The sequence below is a fragment of the Bufo gargarizans genome, chromosome 1 (genome assembly GCF_014858855.1).
Source record: "Bufo gargarizans isolate SCDJY-AF-19 chromosome 1, ASM1485885v1, whole genome shotgun sequence".
NCBI classification, from domain to species: Eukaryota; Metazoa; Chordata; class Amphibia; order Anura; family Bufonidae; genus Bufo; species Bufo gargarizans.
The window spans coordinates 743,144,555-743,168,464 of record NC_058080.1 but is presented as its reverse complement, the minus strand read 5'-3'; the positions used below and the strand labels follow the sequence as shown (position 1 = coordinate 743,168,464).

General features: G+C 44.8%; 1 protein-coding gene across 1 annotated transcript; it reads left to right on the top strand.

The window, feature by feature from the left end:
- Positions 1 to 309: 309 nt before the first annotated feature.
- On the top strand, positions 310 to 23,770 carry LOC122924992 (gastrula zinc finger protein XlCGF67.1-like). Its single transcript, XM_044276539.1, has 2 exons — positions 310 to 359; positions 22,527 to 23,770. The coding sequence occupies exons 1-2, from the start codon at positions 326 to 328 to the stop codon at positions 23,240 to 23,242; spliced, it is 750 nt and encodes a 249-aa protein (XP_044132474.1). The 5' UTR covers positions 310 to 325; the 3' UTR covers positions 23,243 to 23,770.
- Positions 23,771 to 23,910: the final 140 nt, after the last annotated feature.

The following is a 23,910-nucleotide window of genomic DNA, read 5'->3' as shown; positions in this document are numbered from 1 at the left end:
GGGACTGTGTGACTCCCATCATCCATCTCCAGGAGTCAGGAGGGCGGAGCAGGACCCCTCACCCCATCACAGAGCCTCCCCCTCATCCCCTGATACATGAGCAGAAGATCCTAGAGCTCACCCACAAGATGATGGAGCTGCTGACTGGAGAGGTGACACTGCTGGGAATGCTGGGAAATTCTCCAGTAACAGCACTGGAGGGGTCTGGGTGATGACCGTGTCATTGTGTTGTCAGGTTCCTATAAGGTGTCAGGACGTCACTGTCTATTTCACCATGGAGGAGTGGGAGTATATAGAAGGCCACAAGGATCTGTACAAGGAGGCCATGATGGAGGAGCACCAGCCTCTTATATCACAAGGTAAGAGCCGTCATGTGCAGTGTATACACGTGTGTGCAGTGACATGTAATGGAGGAGCACCAGCCTCTTATATCACAAGGTAAGAGCCATCATGTGCAGTGTATACACGTGTGTGCAGTGACATGTAATGGAGGAGCACCAGCCTCTTCTATCACAAGGTAAGAGCCATCATGTGCAGTGTATACACGTGTGTGCAGTGACATGTAATGGAGGAGCACCAACCTCTTATATCACAAGGTAAGAACCGTCATGTGCAGTGTATACACGTGTGTGCAGTGACATGTAATGGAGGAGCACCAGCCTCTTCTATCACAGGGTAAGAGCCGTCATGTGCAGTGTATACACGTGTGTGCAGTGACATGTAATGGAGGAGCACCAGCCTCTTATATCACAAGGTAAGAGCCGTCATGTGCAGTGTATACACGTGTGTGCAGTGACATGTAATGGAGGAGCACCAGCCTCTTCTATCACAGGGTAAGAGCCGTCATGTGCAGTGTATACACGTGTGTGCAGTGACGTGTAATGGAGGAGCACCAGCCTCTTATATCACAAGGTAAGAGCCGTCATGTGCAGTGTGTACACGTGTGTGCAGTGAACTGTAATGGAGGAGCACCAGCTTCTTATATCACAAGGTAAGAGCCGTCATGTGCAGTGTATACACGTGTGTGCAGTGACATGTAATAGAGGAGCACCAGCTTCTTATATCACAAGGTAAGAGCTGTCATGTGCAGTGTATACACGTGTGTGCAGTGACATGTAATGGAGGAGCACCAGCCTCCTATATCATAAGGTAAGACCCGTCATGTGCAGTGTATACACGTGTGTGCAGTGACATGTAATGGAGGAGCACCAGCCTCTTATATCACAGGGTAAGAGCCGTCATGTGCAGTGTGTACACGTGTGTGCAGTGACATGTAATGGAGGAGCTCCAGCCTCTTATATCACAGGGTAAGACCCGTCATGTGCAGTGTATACACGTGTGTGCAGTGACATGTAATGGAGGAGCACCAGCCTCTTATATCACGAGGTAAGAGCCGTCATGTGCAGTGTATACACGTGTGTGCAGTGACATGTAATGGAGGAGCACCAGCCTCTTATATCACAGGGTAAGACCCGTCATGTGCAGTGTATACACGTGTGTTCAGTGACATGTAATGGAGGAGCACCAGCCTCTTATATCACAGGGTAAGAGCCGTCATGTGCAGTGTGTACACGTGTGTGCAGTGACATGTAATGGAGGAGCTCCAGCCTCTTATATCACAGGGTAAGACCCGTCATGTGCAGTGTATACACGTGTGTGCAGTGACATGTAATGGAGGAGCACCAGCCTCTTATATCACGAGGTAAGAGCCGTCATGTGCAGTGTATACACGTGTGTGCAGTGACATGTAATGGAGGAGCACCAGCCTCTTATATCACAGGGTAAGACCCGTCATGTGCAGTGTATACACGTGTGTGCAGTGACATGTAATGGAGGAGCACCAGCCTCTTATATCACAAGGTAAGAGCCGTCATGTGCAGTGTATACACGTGTGTGCAGTGACATGTAATGGAGGATCTCCACAGTTTCTTCTCACATTACATTATAGGCTACGTGTTCTTTATATGTCAGTCATGTCCATAGGGCTCCAGTCACATGATGAGAGCGTGTCCTTCTGGCCTCCATCGGGCCGGTATAGTAGACTATACTACAGAGTAGTGTTGAGCGAGCATGCTCGGCCGAATACCTGTTTGGCTCGAGCATCGCTATGCTCGGCACATGGCTGTACTCGTTCGAGTACCGCGTGTGCTCGAGCGCCATGCTCGAGTCTCCTCCCCGCACGTTTCGTGGCTGCTAAGCAGCCAATAAACATGCAGGTAAGTACTGCCATCACTGTAATGCCAGTAGCCATGTTGGCTACTGGCATTACAGTGATTGGCTGTCCTGGAACGTGTCATTGGGTGCTATATAGCACCTGATGACGCAGGTTCGGCTCATTCCGAGTCAGGGAGAGCAGAGCGTAGGAAGGGACAGACAGTTTCAAAGACCCAAAGTCCTTTTAAGCAGCAATTTAATCTTGCAAAGTAGTCTTCAATTATTATTTTTTTCCATACTTTGCGATTCTTTCTCTATATACAGTCGTGATCAAAAATCATAAATAGGTTCAAGGAGGTCAGATCGAGGTGTATCTGCCTTCTAGATTATCCGGAATATAAGTGTCACTCTGAAAGAATAATCATCTTAAAACATAACATTTATTATCATTTGCTGATAAAATCCTAGATACTTGGTGCGAAAAGTGAATATAAAGAGATGAGCACGGTGTAGGACCATTAATAACTGTGGCCCATGGTCATCTCAGTATATTGATGGTAAGTTTAAAGTGCGCGGCGGCACTGTGAGGGTAACCAGTGGTTCCTACCGGTACCCAGGGGAGGTTGTCGGCTGCTCCAACACACGATATTCAAGTAGTCGTTCTTCCTGTATGGATGGTCGGATGAATCACTGGGGAGATAACAACCAGCTGACAGTCGGACACGTGTGCAGGGTCCCTAAGGAAATCCTATGGCTGTCTAACCGGTACCCTGTAACTAGAAGTGTGGTAGCAACCTGACCACAGGGCACTCGTCCTTGAAAGGACGACCCTGTCTGGAACCTTTCCCTAACTCTAGTAACTATATGTCCCTAACTATGCATGAGCATTGTCCCTACACGCATGTTTCACTGCCAGGACATAGGGCAGTTCATCAGGGGAGATGATGTGAAAATAAAGCAGGTCAATCCTAGATAAAGTGGTCAGGCCTGCAGACCAAAAATGACACGATCAGTCAAAATGGTCAGTAGGTGCACCAGCTCAGGGGCACGGCCATGGGTTGTTCCTGTGCGCCGTCTTATGCCAATCTGCTCCTGGGCTGGTGGGAGGCGACCGTCGTCTTTGGGGAGGGTGAACCGATGACCGGGCCCATCACTTTATGGGCCCGGTACATCGATGACATCCTGATTGTCTGGAATGCGGGCACCCAGGATTTCAAAAAGTTTGTGGACTTTCTGAACGTTAACAGTATAGGCCTCCGTTTCACTTACGAGGTTGGTGATAGTTCACTTCCTTTCCTTGATGTCCGCATCTCCAAGAACTCTGGTGGTGATCTCTCTACAACTGTTTTTCGTAAAACAACGGCTACAAACTCAGTCCTACACTGGCAGAGTAGCCATCCTCTGGGATTAAAGAGAGGAATACCTTACGGACAGTACCTGCGCTTGCGCAGGAATTGCTCTGAGGAACATGAGTTCCTACAACAGGCAGCCGACCTCCGGCAAAGATTCAGGGCCAGGGGTTACCCTGATAAGGTGCTGAGAGTAGCTTTCCAGAGGGCTAAAAACACCCCGAGAGAGACATTACTTACTCCAAAGAATAGACAGCAAAGTGACAGGAAGGTGAGGTTCATTACCACTTTTGATGGTTCTGCTAAGGAATCGAAAGAGATTTTAAAGCGACACTGGCCCATTTTACTTATGGACCCGGATGTCCGAGAAGTCCTGCATGAACACCCACAGGTGACGTTTAGAAGGGGACAAAGTCTCAAAGACTTATTGGTGCATAGCCATCTTGCACCACCAGCTAAGCCTAATATGTGGCTTAGCCGTCGGCCTGTGGGCTGTTACAGATGCAGCGGGTGTGTGGCCTGTGGTAATATCAGTCCAGGAAAAACCTTTTACAGCACAAACCTTAATCGTAGCTTTGATATCAAAGACTTCATCTCATGCAGAACTGTGGGGGTGATATATAAAATCACTTGCGTTTGCCAAATGGAATATATCGGAAAAACAAAGCGTGAGTTGCGTAGACGCATAGGTGAGCATCTCCTAGATATTGATAAGCGTCGCGATACTCCAGTGGCACGCCACGTCTGCGATCTACACCAAGGCAACCCTAAGGTCATTAAGGTTATGGGCATTGAGACCGTCAGCCCCCCAAAAGAGGCGGCGATTGGGATAAAATCCTTCTACAACGTGAGACACGGTGGATATTTCTCTTAAAAACTGTCACACCTAACGGTCTCAATGAACAGTTGAATTACAGCTGTTTCCTGTAGACTGACACTTTTGTGGGTTTATGTCACCGTTACCGCCGCCTCTTTGACAGCAGCCGTCATGTACTAGCCATCACCTACTTAATTTGCCACCTTCTGTTAGCTTTGAATACCTGAGACACCACTTTTGAATTTATGTGCGCAGTATGAACATTCATCTGTTATTAATTAACAGCATCATAATTCTGCACTATCAATTTACAGGTCAATTACCAACACTGACCAAGACCCTATGTGAGATATTATCTTATCTCCCATGACCATCCTTTATGATCTGTTTCTGTGCCTGTATCACGATCCGTCAGCCGTTCTGATCCCACAAGGGATGAACAGCCACAAATATCTTTAAAATAGAACCGATCGAGGTTCAATATGCTTGGATGTACCTATGAATGTCCGATCATTGGTACATCACTGCATACTGTGAAGCACTAATATACCTAATTCGCTTCCCATTTCTCTTGCTGTTTGTAACAGCTTCCGCGATATCAGATGCGAGTTCGCGCATGCGCAGGAGTGCATTCCGTACCAGGCACTTTCCCTGCGCTCCATGCCTCGTTTCAACTCTGTGATGTGCGCATGCGCCACGCCTACGTGCGGGCGGGCGGTGCACCACCTGACGTCTGTCATTGACGTCATCAGCAGCGGGATCCAGGCATATTTAAAAAAGGAGTGAACGCCAGGTTAGTTGGCGTCCCACATGCAGGTACATACATCTGTTTACTACACCATCCTTAACCCCCTATCTATGGGGTAGCCCACACAGGAGCCGACCACCTTCGTGCACCTACTGACCATTTTGACTGATCGTGTCATTTTTGGTCTGCAGGCCTGACCACTTTATCTAGGATTGACCTGCTTTATTTTCACATCATCTCCCCTGATGAACTGCCCTATGTCCTGGCAGTGAAACATGCGTGTAGGGACAATGCTCATGCATAGTTTTTTTTTTTTTTTTTTATTATATTTATTTATCATTTTTCATACATATGTTTAAAACACGAGACCAAAGAAGAGGCAAAAAAAACAATTCCAGGGGAATGTACATTGCAGAGTACAAAAACTTTACATCCTCATATATTTCATAATTACTAACTTCTAAGTTTAAATCATCATGTATTACACAGTTACTAAATAGCCTCACTTTTGCTACAAATACTCCCCGTATCTACTTCATTTTGCTTCACAGCAATAATATATTATAATACCTCAAAAACAAAAAAAGGAAAAACTAACCCACCCAACCCTCCACCCTCTTGGTTGTCCTGGGAGCCCCTGCAGGCAATTTGTTTCCATGATCCCTTTTACCAGGCATCTGTTTCAGACCAGTATCCCTCCTTCTTAATTTTTATTTATTTATTTATTTATTTATTTCTCCCCTCCTTGTTATCGCCCTTTTCTCCTGACTGATATATTCGTATCTCTGCACCCTCTCACATAGATTTTTCCATTCTTCCACATTTGGCGGGCTGCTCGCTCCCCATCCTCTAGCCAGCACCACCCGCGCAAGCATTAACCCTTTTTCCCATTTCCTTTCATTTTCTCTGTTCACCCCAATTCTTCTGGTGTCCCCCAGCACTGCTATGCTAATCTCCAGTGGGGCGTCGTGCCCCGTTGCTCTACTAAGGTCCTGGAATACTTGCGCCCAATATCCCTGCACAATGGGACAGTACCAAATCAGATGGTCAAAATCAGCTCCCTCCTTACTACACTTCCAGCACTTTGCCTCCCCTGTTTTATACATCTTGCTCAATGCCCAAGGAGTAATATAAGTCCGGTGGAGGATAAAGAACTGCGTCAGTCGAAAATTACTAGAAATGGTACTCCTTTTTATATTTTTATAAATACTTCTCCAATCCAGAATAGACGGTGTCACCTCTTGTGCCCATTTATTTTCACTATTAAATCTGATCACCCCTCCTAACCCCTTCTTTATTTTTTTATAAATCTGTGAGATTGATACTTTACTCCCTACTCCCTGATAACAAAATTCAGCAAATTCTGAGTGTTTAGTGTTAAAATATTCTCTATTTTCTGTTAAGTCAAAGGCATGTTTTAATCTACCATATCTAAACCATGTGAGACCATCTATATCTGTGTTAACCCCCATTTCCTCTAACGTCTTCACCTGTCCTTCCACCACCATCTGAGCCACAAACCTAATACCCTTTCTATCCCAAAATACATAGTCTTCCAACTTCCAGAACTCTCTTAAATTAAGATTTCCCCAAATAGGAGTAAACCTTAATGAGTGATTTATACCCAATAATTTTTTAACCTTAACCCAAACTAAGTGTATCATCTTACTAATTGGGCACTTCCTGCCCTTACTTATTAAAACACCAGTTTCTAAGAGGCTGACTATATTATATTGGAGACCTCCAATTTCCCCCTCCAGATAACGACGCAATCCATCATCCTCCATCATTAGCCACTGTAGCTGGGATGCATAATAGTAGCCACGAAAACAGGGAACAGACAGGCCTCCATCTTCCTCATCTAACCATAAATATTTTTGTTTCAGCCTGACCCTCTTTCTCCCCCAAATGAGATCGTTTATCAGTCTTTCTAATGAGTTAAAGAAGTGATCCCCTATCCATACAGGGCAGGAGGAAATAACATACAAAATCTGCGGCAGAAGGACCATCTTTATTATCGCAATTCGATCCGCCTGTCGGATTAACAGTTTTTGCCAGACACATATTTTTTCTCTAATCCTTTTTAAAAGAGGGTCAATATTTAGTTCTGGATACTCCTGTATCCTTGAACTAACCTTGATACCCAGATAATCAAACGACTCAGTGGATTTCAAAACTTTGACATTAATTTCCTCCTGCCCTATTTCATAACCGATTGGGAGCAATACCGATTTTGTCCAGTTCACCCTAAAGCCTGAAATTGAACCAAACTGGTTTACTATTCCTATGAGGTATGATACCATTGGTATACCCCCCTCCACAAAGAACAGAATATCATCGGCATAGAGGCCTATCTTATCCAGTACACTTCTTCCACCGAACCCCCTAATTTGGTTGTCCGCTCGAACCTTACATGCCAGCGGCTCCACAAATATGGCGAACAATAATGGGGAGAGTGGACACCCCTGACGGGTTCCCCTCTGTAGGGATATGGGCTCTGATATTACTCCATTTATTTTTACCCTAGCTTTCGACTTCTTATATAGCGTTTGCACCCATCCAATAAATTTTTCACCCAAGTTAAACTCGTGCATAATCCTCCAGAGGTACGCCCACTCCACCCTGTCGAACGCTTTCTCAGCGTCCAATGACAGAATGGAGTGGGCGCCCTCCCCACCCATCTGCAAATTCAGAAACGTCCGTCGAATATTTGTCTGGGCCTGACGTCTAGGTATAAACCCTGATTGATCCGGGTGTATTAACGTCTCAATAACTCTTTTTAGGCGATTTGCAAGTAGCTTGGCACATAATTTAAAATCTGTATTAAGAAGAGAGATGGGGCGATACGAGTCCACCCTTTTCTCATCCTTCCCCTTTTTTCCTATCAGACTTATTACAGCCTCCGTAAGGGAGGCAGGAAGTTCCCCCCTGTCCATTGAATCGTTTAAGACCTGCGCAAAAACTGGGAGAATAACATCTCCATATCTTCTATATATCTCAAAGGGCAGGCCATCCAACCCGGGACTCGTATTACCCTGAATGGTTTTCAGTGTGTCCCGCAATTCCTCCACTTCAATAGGACCATTCAGCAGGTCCCTCTCTTCCTCCGAGAGTCTGGGGGTCGGCACTCCCGCCAAGAAAAGTCCAATCTCCTCAATCCCCCCCCCTCCCTCGGAGGAGTAGAGGTCCCCATAATATTTAATAAATTCCTGTTCTATTTCTCCCTGGCTGGATGCCATCCCCCCATCTCTCCTCTCGACACCACCAATCCTGTTACCCCCCCTTTGATTCTGTACAAGAGTAGACAATAATCTCCCAGACTTTCCAGATTCCCTAAAATACCGTTCCCCCTCAAAAAACACTTTATGTTGTGCCTTGTCCATCCAATAATTTTTCAGAGCACTTTTCGCCTCATCCAGCTGTTCTGTCAACTCCGGGAGTTTCTTATTCATATGTTCTGCTTCTATTTTTTTAATCCTATCTACCAGCTCTCTCTCCTGTTTAGCAAATCTGCTCTTTAATCCCTTAATTTTACTTACCAGTATACCGCGCAGAAATGCTTTAAAAGCATCCCAAACATACCCTAGACCTGCAGAGCCCAAGTTATACTTCCAAAACTCCTCTATATCCGCCCTGATTCCCTGTTCTTCCTTGATTAAATTCAACCAATGTGGATTCAGGCGGAATTCTCGACCAACTCGTCTGGAGTTTGTTTTGAACAGCAAACAGACAGGAGAGTGGTCTGAAATACTATTTGCTTCATACCTCATACTTGAGATCTGATCTATCAATTCTGAGCTGATCAAGGCCATGTCTATTCTGGACATTATTTTATTTCCCCGACTAAAACAGGAGAACGCTCGCTTATCTTCATAAAGATACCTCCATACATCTATTAGGGAGAGTTCCTGCGATATTTTCCACAGCGATGTTTGTTGAGCAGGCTCCTGTTTATTTCTTGGGGTAACTGAGTATCTATCCAACTCACTATTCATAACGTTATTGAGATCCCCTATTATTACTATGGGGCATTTACCCCTTGAATCTACAAACTCCATTAATCTATGAATAACCGTTAAAGAAAAAGGGGGAGGTATATACACAAAGGCAAGGATACATACTATACCATTCCACTGGCAGTGGAGGAATACATATCTACCCCTCTCGTCAATTGCCTGGTCGATTGGGAGATAATCTACCTTATCATGAATATATACACTAACTCCACATGAGTAAGTAGAGAAACACGAATGGTATTGATACCGAGCCCACTTCCTCTTTAGTAAATACATCTTATCTTTTGTACTATGTGTCTCCAATAACCCTACTATAGCCGGAAGATGTCTAATTACATTATCAAAGACCGCAACCCTCTTGATCCTATCTCCAAGGCCCCGTACATTCCATGTCATTATTCTACTCATTTAGATCTATCCTTCTCCTTCTCCCTTCTCTGCCCTGTTCCTGCAGAGCCTCCCAAGACAACCGTTCCCACCTCAAACCTCCCCCCCCCCTCTATCTGGTCGGTGGAAATAGACATTTCCCCCACCTCTTACATTCGGCCCCTTCCAACCCCCACCCCCTATCCCCTGTGCGCCAATCTAATGCTGTTCATGTTCCAATTCCTTTAGCATCCAGCCAGTCCGCTACCTCCGCTGGAGAACCAAAAAAGCTAACCTGATCACGATATATAATACGAAGCTTAGTGGGATATAACAAGGCATATTGTATCTGAGCATCCGCTAGTCTCTTCTTAACTTCTTTAAACTCACGCCTTTTTATCTGTGTCGCTCTAGAGTAATCTGGATATATCTCTATATTATTCCCATTAAACTCGATTGTCTGCAGGTTCCTTTTTGATCGCATTATTACATCTCTGTCCCTGGAGCTTTGTATTTTAACTAAAATTGCCCTAGGGGGGGCCCCTTTTGGGGGGGGGGTCTCCCTGGTATTCTATGGGCTCTTTCCGCTGCAAACCCTTGAGATAAAGCACACTCTGTAAAATTATCCTGTAACCACTGTTGAATAAACCCAGTTGTATCCTCTCCTTCCACTCCCTCAGGGAATCCGACTATTCTAATATTTGATCTCCTGGACATATCTTCCAATGTAGTAATTCTCTCTAGAAGGATTTTTTTCTCACCATCTAACCCTTCCACTTTTTTCTTTACACCTTCTAGGTCCTTTTTCATACTTCCGGAGGAAATCTGCAACTCTTTCACCTTTTCCCTTACTTTATTCATGTCCTCCTTTATAAAGGAGAGGTCAACCTGCACCGAAGCAATCTTTGAGGACAGCTCCTCCAAACTATGATTGGTTTTTTGTACTGCGCCCAGAATTTCCATAAGCCTCATATCTACAGAATTAATTCTTTCTTCCATCCCCTCCCCACTGCCCCTCCTCCTTTCCACTCCACCACGTTCCTCAGAAGCCACCACTTCACAAGTTTCCTTCTGATTTTCCTTGTTTCCCCGTAGTGAGCTCTTCATTTTTGAAGGCGATCTAAGATATTTCTCCAGGCTTGTTGTAGTGATATTACCCTTGCCTACACCCGGCGAGGAAGCACCCACAGATTTTCTATTTACGCCCTTTGGAGGCATAACTATAATCTCCCCAGGGGAAGGAAAAGTGGAAGGGGTTAACTTGCCAAAAACTTGACAGAGAGAAAAAAAAGGGTTGAGAGAAAGTACAACATATATAGGTCTTTACCAAGTTCCTAATCCAGTAGGAGGCCGATGCACATTGCGCAGTCCCAAAATAAACAAAAGTAAACAAAATACACTTTTCACAAATGAAAATAATAACAGAAAATAATAAAGTACCATGCAGTATGTTACATTCCAAAAATGTCCTCAAAACTATGCATGCGTTTCAATAAATGGAAAACAGCAGCACCAGAAAAGGACCACACAAAAAAAAAAAAAAAAAAAAAAAAAAAAAGCCACTTGTTCTGTCCCGCTCTTTCCAGTCACAAGACCAATATGGATATAATGGACATTTGCTCCGGCCGGTCTTCTCCAGTCCACATACCAAAGGAAAATACACTTGTACTTCTGGAGTCGTCCCTTTACATGAGAGTGAATTAAATTGCTCATGTGCATAAGTGCATAAGTCCAAGGGACCTTACAAATGAATACTGCAAGGTGCCCCCTATTATTATTATTATTATTATTATTATTTTTTTTTTCCTTGTTCCCCTTCTCCGCTGCTTTATTTTATTTCACTTCTTATCTCCCCAATGTTATAGGCGGTTATAGGCGGTTTTCAACGCTTTTCAGCGCTTATCAACAGAGAGGCCCGCGGATATTGAGACCCTCTACCCCCCCCAGTTTTAAGCTCCGTTTTCAGGTGTTATACTTGTTGTTTACACCAACACAGAAATCAATAGTCTGAATCCCAGATATTCCAGCGGTGCTGCTTATCTTTATCTTTTATCCCCCTCCTCCTCTTGCTACCGGCTGCCCTGACCGTTCCACATTCTCCTTAAAAGATGAAGTTTGCTGCTGGGGCGCTTATCCCGCTACAGCTGCGTCTTCCAGAAAGTCATTACCCCGGTCCATTACCACACTCTGCACCAGAAGGACCGGACCTCACATACGCACAAAGGCCGCCAGGAGACAAGAGGGTACCTGTGGATTCTCCTCTTCACGTCCTCCGCCGTCTGCTTACTCCGGTCTGCAGCATCCAACCCCTGAAGGGGGAGAGGGGGGGGGGGGGAGCGTCCGCTCTCAAACCCTTGGCTCGGCTCCAAGGCGTCTCGGTCCAGGCCGTATATCTTCCAGCGGTCTTTCAGCCAACGTGGTTCATGGCACACAGGAGAAGGGGGGAGGGAGGAGCGCGGCACGTCGGCGTCTTCACGTCATGCCGCTGCGCCTCGATCCTGGAGCGACATGCTCATGCATAGTTAGGGACATATAGCTATGAGCTGTGCGCTGCGATTGGCCAGCACTGCAGCAAGGGACACGCCTCCTACAAAAATCAGTCCAGTACAACAGACGGAGCTGAGACACCGGAGTCTTTACCGGGCGAACGGAGCGGCGCCCAGGCATACTAGTAAGTGCAGGGGGACCCCTGGGCGCCGCTCTGCCCACAGATAGAGTTAGTTTTTAGTTTGTATACTAGTGAATGATCCTCTTTAAGTTTTTATAATAGCAATTTGCATATACTCCAGAATGTTATGGAGAGGGATCAGATGAATTGCATAGTCCTTCTTTGCCATGAATATTAACTTAATCCCCAAAAAACCTTTCCACTGCATTTCATTGCTGTCAGTAAAGGACCTGCTGAGATCATTTCAGTAATCGTCTTGTTAACTCAGGTGAGAATGTTGACGAGCACAAGGCTGGAGATCATTATGTCAGGCTGATTAGGTTAAAATGGCAGACTTGACCTGTTAAAAGGAGGGTGATGCTTGAAATCATTGTTCTTCCATTGTTAACCATGGTGACCTGCAAAGAAACGCGTGCAGCCATCATTGCGTTGCATAAAAATGGCTTCACAGGCAAGGATATTGTGGCTACTAAGATTGCACCTCAATCAACAATTTATAGGATCATCAAGAACTTCAAGGAAAGAGGTTCAATTCTTGTTAAGAAGGCTTCAGGGTGTCCAAGAAAGTCCAGCAAGCGCCAGGATCGTCTCCTAAAGATGATTCAGCTGTGGGATCGGAGTGTCACCAGTGCAGAGCTTGCTCAGGAATGGCAGCAGGCAGGTGTGAGCGCATCTGCACGCACAATGAGGCAAAGACTTTTGGAAGATGGCCTGGTGTCAAGAAGGGCAGCAAAGAAGCCACTTCTCTCCAAAAAAAACATCAGGGACAGATTGATCTTCTGCAGAAAATATGGTGAATGGACTGCTGAGGACTGGGGCAAAGTCATATTCTCCGATGAAGCCTCTTTCCGATTGTTTGGGGCATCAGGAAAAAGGCTTGTCCGGAGAAGAAAAGGTGAGCGCTACCATCAGTCCTGTGTCATGCCAACAGTAAAGCATCCTGAGACCATTCATGTGTGGGGTTGCTTCTTATCCAAGGGAGTGGGCTCACTCACAATTTTTCCCCAAAACACAGCCATGAATAAAGAATGGTACCAAAACACTCTCCAACAGCAACTTCTTCCAACAATCCAACAACAGTTTGGTGAAGAACAATGCATTTTCCAGCACGATGGAGCGCCGTGCCATAAGGCAAAAGTGATAACTAAGTGGCTCGGGGACCAAAACGTTGACATTTTGGGTCCATGGCCTGGAAACTCCCCAGATCTTAATCCCATTGAGAACTTGTGGTCAATCCTCAAGAGGCGAGTGGACAAACAAAAACCCACTAATTCTGACAAACTCCAAGAAGTGATTATGAAAGAATGGGTTGCTATCAGTCACGAATTCGCCCAGAAGTTGATTGAGAGCATGCGCAGTCGGATTGCAGAGGTCCTGAAAAAGAAGGGCCAACACTGCAAATACTGACTCTTTGCATAAATGTCATGTAATTGTCGATAAAAGCCTTTGAAACGTATGAAGTACGTGTAATTACATTTCACTACATCACAGAAACAACTGAAACAAAGATCTAAAAGCAGTTTAGCAGCAAACTTTGTGAAAACTAATATTTGTGTCATTCTCAAAACTTTTGGCCACGACTGTAGAAGGTGTCTGCAGTGACTTGTGACATCTGTTCAGCAATACCGTCTGTGTGTCAGGCCAGAGATAGGAAGAATATTAGTGAAAACAATTATATTTTTCCATAATTTATCCACATTTTTCCTATAAACAGTGTCTGCAGTGAATTGTCACATCTGTGCTTCAATAACGTGTGTGTTTCGGGCCCAGATATTGGGAATAATATTAGTGACAACAAATATGTTTTTTACATAATTTATCCATAATTTTCCTATAAACGGTCCCTGCAGTGAATTGTCACATCTGCTCTGCAATAGCGTCTGTGTGTGTCAGGACAAGAGATAGTAAAAATATAAGGGAAATCTATTTTCCTTTTTCCATACTTTTGCGTACTTTTTCCATATACTGTGTTTGCTGTGAACTGTGACATCTGTGCCACATCTTGTGTGTCAAGCGTGCATATAACATTTAATATGAAGAAGGCGAGCAGTAAGGGACGGGGCTGTGGCTGTGATGCTGATGGTGCACGCAGAGGCCGTGGCCCTGGGCGCGGTGAAACTGTGCCTGCTGCCAGAGCACAAGAAAAACAATCATCCACTATACCTAGCTTCATGTCCCAGTTTTCAGGGCGGCACAGGACACCACTCTTGAAGTCAGACCGGTGCGACCAGGTGGTCGGTTGGATTGCAGCAGATAATGCTTCCAGTCGGTTAAGCACCACCCTGTCTTCCACAAAGTCTAGTCTCAGTAGCCAGGAGTCTGGTCCACACAATCCTCCCCCTGATCCTCCTCCCTCCTATTTACAGTGTGGCCAAACAAGTGATCCCACACTCGGATATTACGAGGAGCTCTTTTCATCGCCATTAATTGGTGTGGCCCGCTCACCGAGCCCACTTGAATAGGGACCTGAGATCTTGTGCCCCGATTCCCAACCTCTTTAGCATCCAGAGTCACAAGAACATGACGCTGGGGAACAGCAATTAGTGTTTAATGAGGTGGATGATTATGAGACACAGTTGTCAATCAATCACAATTACTGTCTCAACAGGTTGAGGAAGAGGGTGACACACAGTTGTCAATCACTGAGGTTGTGGTTAGGTCAACAAATCAGGAGGATGATCAGAGTGAGGAAGTGGAAGAGGAGTTGCTGACCGACGAGGTCACTTCCCCAACCTGGGAAGGTGGCAACAAGCCGAGCGAGGACAGCAGTACAGAGGGGGAAGGATCTGCAGCACTGCAACAGGCTGGAAGAGGCAAAAGGTAGAAGGCGGGCAACACTGAACAGGCCCACAACTGTTCCACGGAGCACCCCCTCTCGTAAATCTCCCTTGACAAGGGGTATGTGTTCAGCGGTATGGCAGTGCGGACGACAAAAGAATAGCAGCATCCAAATGTCATTACCCCAAATGTCATTACCCCAAATGTCATTACCCCAGGCATTAGTGACAACAAATATATTTTATACATAATTTTCCTATAAACGGTCCCTGCAGTGAATTGTCACATGTGCTCTGCAATAGCGTCTGTGTGTGTCAGGACAAGAGATAGTAAAAATATACAGTGATACCTCGGTTTACGAACAGAAAAGTTCATAAAAATATGCCTCGGTTCACGAACAGGAGCCGCGGCCATTTTAATGCTATTTCCAGGCTGTCACATGGTCGTGACTTCCTGTAGGAAGACCGTGGAGAGAAGAAGAGACACAGAAAGAAGTACTGTGAGTACTCTGCAAACATTTTAAGTGATTTTTTGATTTTTGGTGTGCTTTTTAGCACATACAGTACTGTACAGTTCACTGGACACCCAATATGGCTCCCAAGAAGCATAGTGGAAAGAAGAAAGTGCGGAGCAGCAATGACGGTGACAAGAACAGAAATGCAAGGGACAATGTGCAAAGTGGAAATGCAAGGGACAATGTGCAAAGTGGAAATGCAAGGGACAATGTGCAAAGTGGAAATGCAAGGGACAATGTGCAAAGTGGAAATGCAGGTGACAAGAATGTGCAGCGCAAGCATGGTGGCAAAAAGAAAGTGCAGAGCAGTAGTAAAGGTGACAGCAAGGTTGTGAAGAAAATAACCATTGAGCTGAAGAAGGAAATTATAGAAAGGCATGACCGTGGTATTCGTGTGACTGATCTGGCCTCGGAGTACAAGATGGCAAAGTCAACAATCTCAACTATTCTGAAAAACAAAGCCGCCATCAAAGGAGCTGATGTTGCAAAAGGAGTAACAATGTTAACCAAGCAGAGGACGCAAGTGCTGGAAGAGGTGGAAAAACTTTTGTGGTGTGGTTGAATGAGAAACAGCTGACGGGTGATAGCGTTAGTGAAGCTATGATCTGTGAGAAAGCCAGGAAATTGCACAGTGATTTACTGCAAAGAAGCCCCTCTACAAGTGCAGCAAGTAACGAATTTAAAGCCAGTAGGGGGTGGTTTGAAAAATTCCGCAGGAGAAGTGGCATCCACAGTGTGATTAGACATGGTGAGGCTTCCAGTTCTGACAAGGCCGCAGCAGAAGCCTACAAGTTAGACTTTGCGGAATTCATGAAGACAGAAGGATACGTCCCTCAACAAGTGTTCAACTGTGATGAAACAGGGCTCTTCTGGAAAAAAATGCAGAACAGAACCTATATCACGCAGGAGGAAAAGGCACTACCAGGGCACAAGCCCATGAAGGACAGATTGACCCTTTTGCTGTGTGCCAACGCAAGCGCCGATTTGAAAATTAAACCACTACTGGTGTACCATTCTCAGACCCCTCGTGCATTTAGGGAACAAAATGTGAACAAGGCCAGACTGCCCGTCATGTGGAGAGCCAATGCCAAAGCTTGGGTCACAAGGCAATTGTTTATGGAATGGCTGCACGAGGTGTTTGCACCCACCGTCAGAAAATATCTTTCTGATAACCAGCTGCCTGAAAGGTGCCTTCTTCTGATGGACACTGCCCCGGCACACCCTCCAGCCTTGGTGGATGATATGGATGCTGAGTATGACTTCATCAAGGTAAAGTTCCTCCCCCCCAACACAACACTTCTGCAGCCCATGGACCAGCAAGTCATCTGCAACTTCAAGAATCTGTACACAAAGGCGCTCTTCACTAGGTGTTTTAATGTCACTGAAGAGACGTCCTTGACTTTGAAAGACTTCTGGAAGAAACATTTCAATGTTGTCCACTGCATTAACCTCATTGACAAAGCCTGGGAAGAGGTCACTCCCCGAACCCTAAATTCAGCCTGGAGGAAACTGTGGCCAGAATGTGTCGCTGAACGTGAACATGACTTTGAAGGGTCTGATGCAGAGGTAGTGGAGGAAATTGTGTCCATGGGCAAGAGTATGGGTCTGGCCATTGATGGTGCTGATGTGGAAGAGCTTGTTGAGGAACATAGGGAGGAGCTGACCACGGAAGAACTTTCTGAACTCCACAGTGAGCAGCAGAAGGCACTTCTTGAGGAGCATTCCACTGAGGAAGAGGAAGAAAGGGAGGAGGTTAGCAGTGATGCCATAAAATCCATTATGCAAAAATGGAATGAATGCCATGATTTTTTTGAAAAGCACCACCCCAACATAACTGTCGTGAACAGAGTGCTAAATCTCATGAATGATAATGTGGTCTCTCATTTCCGGAGGGTTATGCAGCGCATGAAGAGACAAGTGACATTGGACAGATTTTTCAGAAAAACTGAGCCTGCAGCTAGGAGACAAAGGAGAGAGGAACCCCCTGAAGGAGATCCCCCTGATGTCCTTATGGAGGGGGACTCTCCCTCCAAACAATAACTGCCTCCCACCTGCCTTCCTCCATGCCAGAAGTCATCTCAAGCAAGGTTAGTGTCCTCTCTTTATACATTACTATACTGTACTAATGTGTATTGTAATTTGTTTCATATTTTTGTGCTTCAAAAAAAAAAAAAAAAAAGGTCAGCACGGATTAACCGGATTTACATTGAACCCTATGGGAAAATGTGCCTCGGTTTGCGACCAATTCGGTTCGCGACCAGAGTCAGTTCACGAATTAAGTTCGTGAACCGAGGTATCACTGTAAGTGAAATTTATTTCCCTTTTTCCATATACTGTGCTTGCTGTGAACTGTGACATCTGTGCCACATCTTGTGTGTCAAGCGTGCATATAAATATTTTTTTACTTTAGTTTTGTGCGTAAAACCTTAATTAGATTGTGGGCCTGGTGATCAGTTTAAGGCCTTTTATGCTGCATCAGCAGCAGCATGGTGATAAAAAATGAGTGGCAAGGTGACATGGTGTGGAGATGGCAGCATGAGGAGGCCACATAGTGGCACAATGACTGAGTCTGGATAAAAGACTAAGGCCACAGATTGTTGAGAAATATGCAGATGGAAACAAATCTGTAGAACTGTATGATGGTCACCTGCAGATTAATGCAGCCATCAAAATCAAGTTGGGTTTGTCTGTTCTACCTCAGCTCACCAGCAAGCCCGCAACTCAAATCTTTTAAAGGGTCAGCTCACCTACAGGCCCTCAGCTAATTATACCTAATAGGTAATTTGCGCGCATGCTGCCTTGCTTGGATGTGGTAGCCGTTACCCAGGCTCCCTCTTCGGAATCAAACACTGATTCCCCGTTACCCATAGTTACAATGGTTTTGAGCTGACTTTTGCATCGAAAGTTGATAGGGAAGATATCCAAATGGATCGTGGACGTCGGGGAGTTACTGATGTGTGATCAGGCAGAAGTCAACTAGAGTCAACAAAGCGGCAGCAGGGCCTCTCCTGTCTAATGTTTCCTAATCCAACATACCACAGTGACATTCCCTGTAATTTCTTTACTACTCATTCCAATAACAGGGCATCTTAAGAGTCCTGTATTGTTATTTATCATCAGTAACTCCCCGAGTTAGGAGTGTGTGATTTGCACGCCGCCCGCTGCCTTCCTTGGATGTGGTAGCCGTTTCTCAGGCTCCCTCTCCGGAATCAAACATTGACTCCCCATTACCCGTAGTTTACAATGGTTTTGAGCTGACCATTACATAGAAAGTTTATAGGGCAGACAACCGAATGGATCGTCACCGTCACAGGGACGTGCAATCGGCGGCAGGTTAACTAGAGTCACCAAAGCGGCAGCAGGCCACCGCCCCATAATGTATTAGCTGGTCAGATCAGCAGGCTCTTGCTCCCAGCAGGCCATCAATCATAATTTTTCAAGGGTGTGTATGATGCCCTCCTTTATGGGTAACTAAGGGTGTATCGAAGTGCCTCTTCCTTGTAAAGTGTTTTCTATCAATTTTTCTTCTAAAATAGATTTTTTTTTTCCTTGGTTTTGTGCGTATTATTATCAGCAGCGACCAGCGAGTCCAAGATACATCCATATATCCTCCCCATGCTGTTACAGAACAATTTTGGTGGTGTTACCAACAATTTCGGACATTTCCTTATGAACCAGGCACCCTCCCCTCTTCAGAGCAGGGGGTACCTGGTTTAATGCTCGGGTACTCCCATTGACTTCCATTGTGCTCGGGTGCTCGGTAAAACACCCAAATATCACGATGTGTTCGGCCCGAGCACTACGGTGCTCGATCAACACTACTACAGAGACGTCTTGTACAATCCGTGTTCTGCATTGTATATATATTGTAGATCATACATGGAGTTTATGGGCAATGTCCGCCCTGTACGACTGTTTGTCATCGATGTAGAACAGGCGTGTGTTATGTAAGTCGTTGGGGTCTCAATAAAATGTGAAAAAATTTGTAGTAAAATTCTTGTCCGGCATCGGCTTTAAATTGCTAAATGTGACCATGTTGTCCATCACTTCAGCGATTATCTGCTCGTCCCCTTCAGACTGAACGTGTGACTTCTAGCAATAACTGCATGTCCCAGAATGTTCCAGCTGCATTAGAGCGTGTTCACACAGGGCACATTTATTGTAGACATTTCCATGTATTGGGTTGTTTCTGCAGCAGGTGCATGGATTATTACAAGCCACATTCAGGGCAGCGGGACAGTCACAGAAATGTCTGCAGCTGATCTGCTATGTGTGAACTTGCTGGTAGATAACCAGTGACTGATCTGTGCTGCTCTTATAATCTATCCAAAAAGGCGGGATTGTAAGGTTCCACATATAGAAACAACAGGCAGGTTCTGCAGGGGCGGGGCTTACGATGCTCCATTGTGACAGAAAAACAAACCACTAAGTGGTATAGAGGTAGACAGACTTGTGTAGCTGTGCAGCAGATCTGTCCTCCAGCCCAAGCTCCTGTGATAAATGTGGAGCATCTCTAGATTTACTCTGTACGTTTTAAACAGGATTAGTAAATCTGCCCAGTTGTTTACCCAATGGTTGCAGGGTGTCCAGACCATGAGGCAGCAAAGAAGCTCCAAATCATGATGTCCCCCTTCACCAGCTCAAACCATGATGTTCACTCCAGTAGCCCCAAATCATTATGCTCCACTTGATCAGCTCCAACCATGATGCTCCTTGTTTTATTTCAATGATGTCTAGTTGCTGTTGAAAGGCAAAATGTGTTGGCAGAGAGCAGGGCTTGTTTCCAGACATGGTCAGGGTTTTAAAATGTTTTAGTTTTGTTAAGTAATTTTTTACTGTGTGTAATAAAAGTCATGACCTGGTGTAAACCAGAATCCTGGACTTTGTCAGGATGTTATAGAAGCTTTGTAAGGGCTACTTTCACACTTACGGCAGAGTGAACTGCCTGCCGGATGGCAATCTGCATGCAGACGGACAGTATTTGTAGATGGATCCCTCTTTCAAATTAATTGCAAGAACGCATCCGTCACTCCGGATGTCATCCGGAGAAACTGATCTGTTATATATTTTTTCACATTTTTACCGGTCCCTGCATGCGCAGACCGGAAAGATGGATCTAGCATTAGGGTATTTTTAATGCCGCATTCGGCACTAATACATTTCAATGTAAATTAATGCCGGATCCGGCTTGGACGGAGATAATACCGCAGCATGCCGCAGTATTTCCTCCGTCCAAAACGCCGTTCAGTAACTGAACTGATGACATCATGATGCATCCTGAACAGATTTCTCTCCATTTAGAATGCAAGGGGATAAAACTGATCAGTTATTTTCCGGTATTGAGCCCCTATGATTGAACTCAGTGCCGGAAAAGAAAAACGCTAGTGTGAAAGTACCCTAAGGCTGGGATCACAAGTGCAGTTTTTTTGGCCAAAGTCAGTAATGGATTCCAAGTGAATGAACACTTCTCCTTCCTGCTGGATCAACTTCCAGCCTAATTGGAATGTAATAAGTTTGTCTACACTGTACAGTTGTGGCCAAAAGTTTTGAGAATGACACATATATTAGTTTTCACAAAGTTTGCTGCTAAACTGCTTTTAGATCTTTGTTTCAGTTGTTTCTGTGATGTAGTGAAATATAATTACACGCACTTCATACGTTTCAAAGGCTTTTATTGACAATTACATGACATTTATGCAAAGAGTCAGTATTTGCAGTGCTGGCCCTTCTTTTTCTGGACCTCTGCAAATCGACTGGGCATGCTCTCAATCAACTTCTGGGCCAATTCCTGACTGATAGCAACCCATTCTTTCATAATCACTTCTTGGAGTTTGTCAGAAGTAGTGGGTTTTTCTTTGTCCACCCGCCTCTTGAGGATTGACCACAAGTTCTCAATGGGATTAAGATCTGGGCAGTTTCCAGGCCATGGACCCAAAATGTCAATGTTTTGGTCCCCGAGCCACTTAGTTATCACTTTTGCCTTATGGCACGGTGCTCCATCGTGCTGGAAAATGCATTATTCTTCTTCCCTAAACTGTAGTTGGATTGTTGGAAGAAGTTGCTGTTGGAGGGTGTTTTGGTGCCATTCTTTATTCATGGCTGTGTTTTTGGGCAAAATTGTGAGTGAGCCCACTCCCTTGGATGAGAAGCAACCCCACACATGAATGGTCTCAGGATGCTTTACTGTTGGCATGACTCAGGACTGATGATAGCGCTCACCTTTTCTTCTCCGGACAAGCCTTTTTCCTGATGCCCCAAACAATCGGAAAGAGGCTTCATCGGAGAATATGAATTTGCCCCAGCAGTCCATTCACCATATTTTCTGCACAAGATCAATCTGTCCCTGATGTTTTTTGGGGAGAAAAGTGGCTTATTTGCTGCCCTTCTTGACACCAGGCCATCTTCCAAAAGTCTTCGCCTCACTGTGCGTGCTGATGCGCTCACACCTGCCTGCTGCCATTCCTGAGCAAGCTCTGCACTGGGGGCACTCCGATCCTGCAGCTGAATCCTCTTTAGGAGACGATCCTGGCGCTTGCTGGACTTTCTTGGACGCCCTGAAGCCTTCTTAACAAGAATTGAACCTCTTTCCTTGGAGTTCTTGATGATCCTATAAATTGTTGATTGAGGTGCAATCTTAGTAGCCACAATATCCTTGCCTGTGAAGCCATTTTTATGCAACGCAATGATGGCTGCACGCGTTTCTTTGCAGGTCACCATGGTTAACAATGGAAGAACAATGATGTCAAGCATCACCCTCCTTTTAACAGGTCAAGTCTGCCATTTTAACCCAATCAGCCTGACATAATGATCTCCAGCCTTGTGCTCGTCAACATTCTCACCTGAGTTAACAAGACGATTACTGAAATGATCTCAGCAGGTCCTTTAATGACAGCAATGAAATGCATGAAGTTAATTTTCATGGCAAAGAAGGACTATGCAATTCATCTGATCACTCTTTATAACATTCTAGGGTATATGCAAATTGCTATTATAAAAACTTAAGCAGCAACTTTTCCAATTTCCAATATTTATGTAATTCTCAAAACTTTTGGCCACGACTGTAGTTTGCAAAAAAAAAAAAAACTTTAAAACTAATTTTCATTTTTATCTTAACAGAAAATCTCAGTAAGAAATGTGAAAATGTCATGTTACCACAAGATGAAGATATCATGCAGCGCTCTTCAGGAAAAAACCTAATTTCCCTTAATGTACATCCAGGACTTCACAGTACAGATCTGTCCTATAATCCTCCAAATTATGAGGAACTTTCTCCTGACCAATCACAGATTGTTACCACAAGTACAAGTCAGAAAAGGATTAAAAGGTTTCATTGTGGTAAAGAATCCACAAACAGCTCAGGACTTTCTACACACCGAAGACGTCACAAAGGAAAGAAAATGCATTCGTGTTCAGAATGTGGGAAATGTTTCACACGGAAATCAATTCTTGTTAAACATGAGAGAATTCACACTGGGGAAAAGCCATATTCATGTTCAGAATGTGGGAAATGCTTTACACAGAAATCAATGCTTGTTAAACATCAGAGATGTCACACAGGAGAGAAAGCATATACATGTTCAGAATGTGGGAAATGTTTTAGACAAAAATCACATCTTATTAGACATGAGAGAAGTCACACAGGAGAGAAGCCATATTCATGTTTAGAGTGTGGGAAATTTTTTACACAGAAGTCCAATCTTGTTACACATGAGAGGATTCACACAGGAGAGAAGCCATATTCGTGTTCAGAATGTGGGAAATGTTTTGCAGAGAAATCACATCTTGTTAGACATGACAGAATTCACACATGGGAGAAGCTGCATTCAGAATGAGAAAAAAAAAATTGTTTCTAAATCCATAATTAGGGGTCATTAGTGAAGTTGCACAAGAGAGAAGCCATATGGCCACAATATAATGAAACAATATATCACTTGGTCATAGACATGATTTTATTTCAGGTTGTATATTTGTATATAAAAGCTTAATTGATGTCACATAACGGCTTCTATAAAACATCTGATAAATCCTGTTTAGGAAGACATATATTCTGTTCATGACTTACCGTATTTTTCGCCCCATAAGATGCTTTTTTTTAACACAAAAGTGGGGGGGAAATGCCCCTGCGTCTAATGGGGCGAATACTAATGAAGACCGGAGGACCAGGAACTGGTAAAGACTCTGTACTCACTGCTTCCTGGTCCATGGCTGTCGGCTGTGAAGGCTGCGTACTGCGTGAGGGCGCTCTGTGACATTTGATCAGAGCACAGCAAACAGCAAGAGGAAGAGTATCACGATGTAGGTGAGGAGCAGCAGCGTCCAGGAGCAGGAGAGGTAAGTGTTATTTTATTTATTGAGGCTGATGGGGGCTAATATAACATGGCTGGGGGCTGATGGGGCTAATAAAACATGGCTGGGGGCTGAAGAGAGGCTGCTGGCGGCTGAAAGGAGGCTGATGGGGCTAATATAACATGGCTGGGGCTAAAGAGAGGCTGCTGGAGGC

Bases quoted from the DNA above. Each gene is read 5' to 3' on its own strand.
- LOC122924992 (XM_044276539.1), top strand. From the start codon at position 326: ATGATGGAGGAGCACCAGCCTCTTATATCACAAG. The intron at 360-22,526 runs GTAAGAGCCGTC...TTATCTTAACAG, and splicing joins CCAGCCTCTTATATCACAAG to AAAATCTCAGTAAGAAATGT.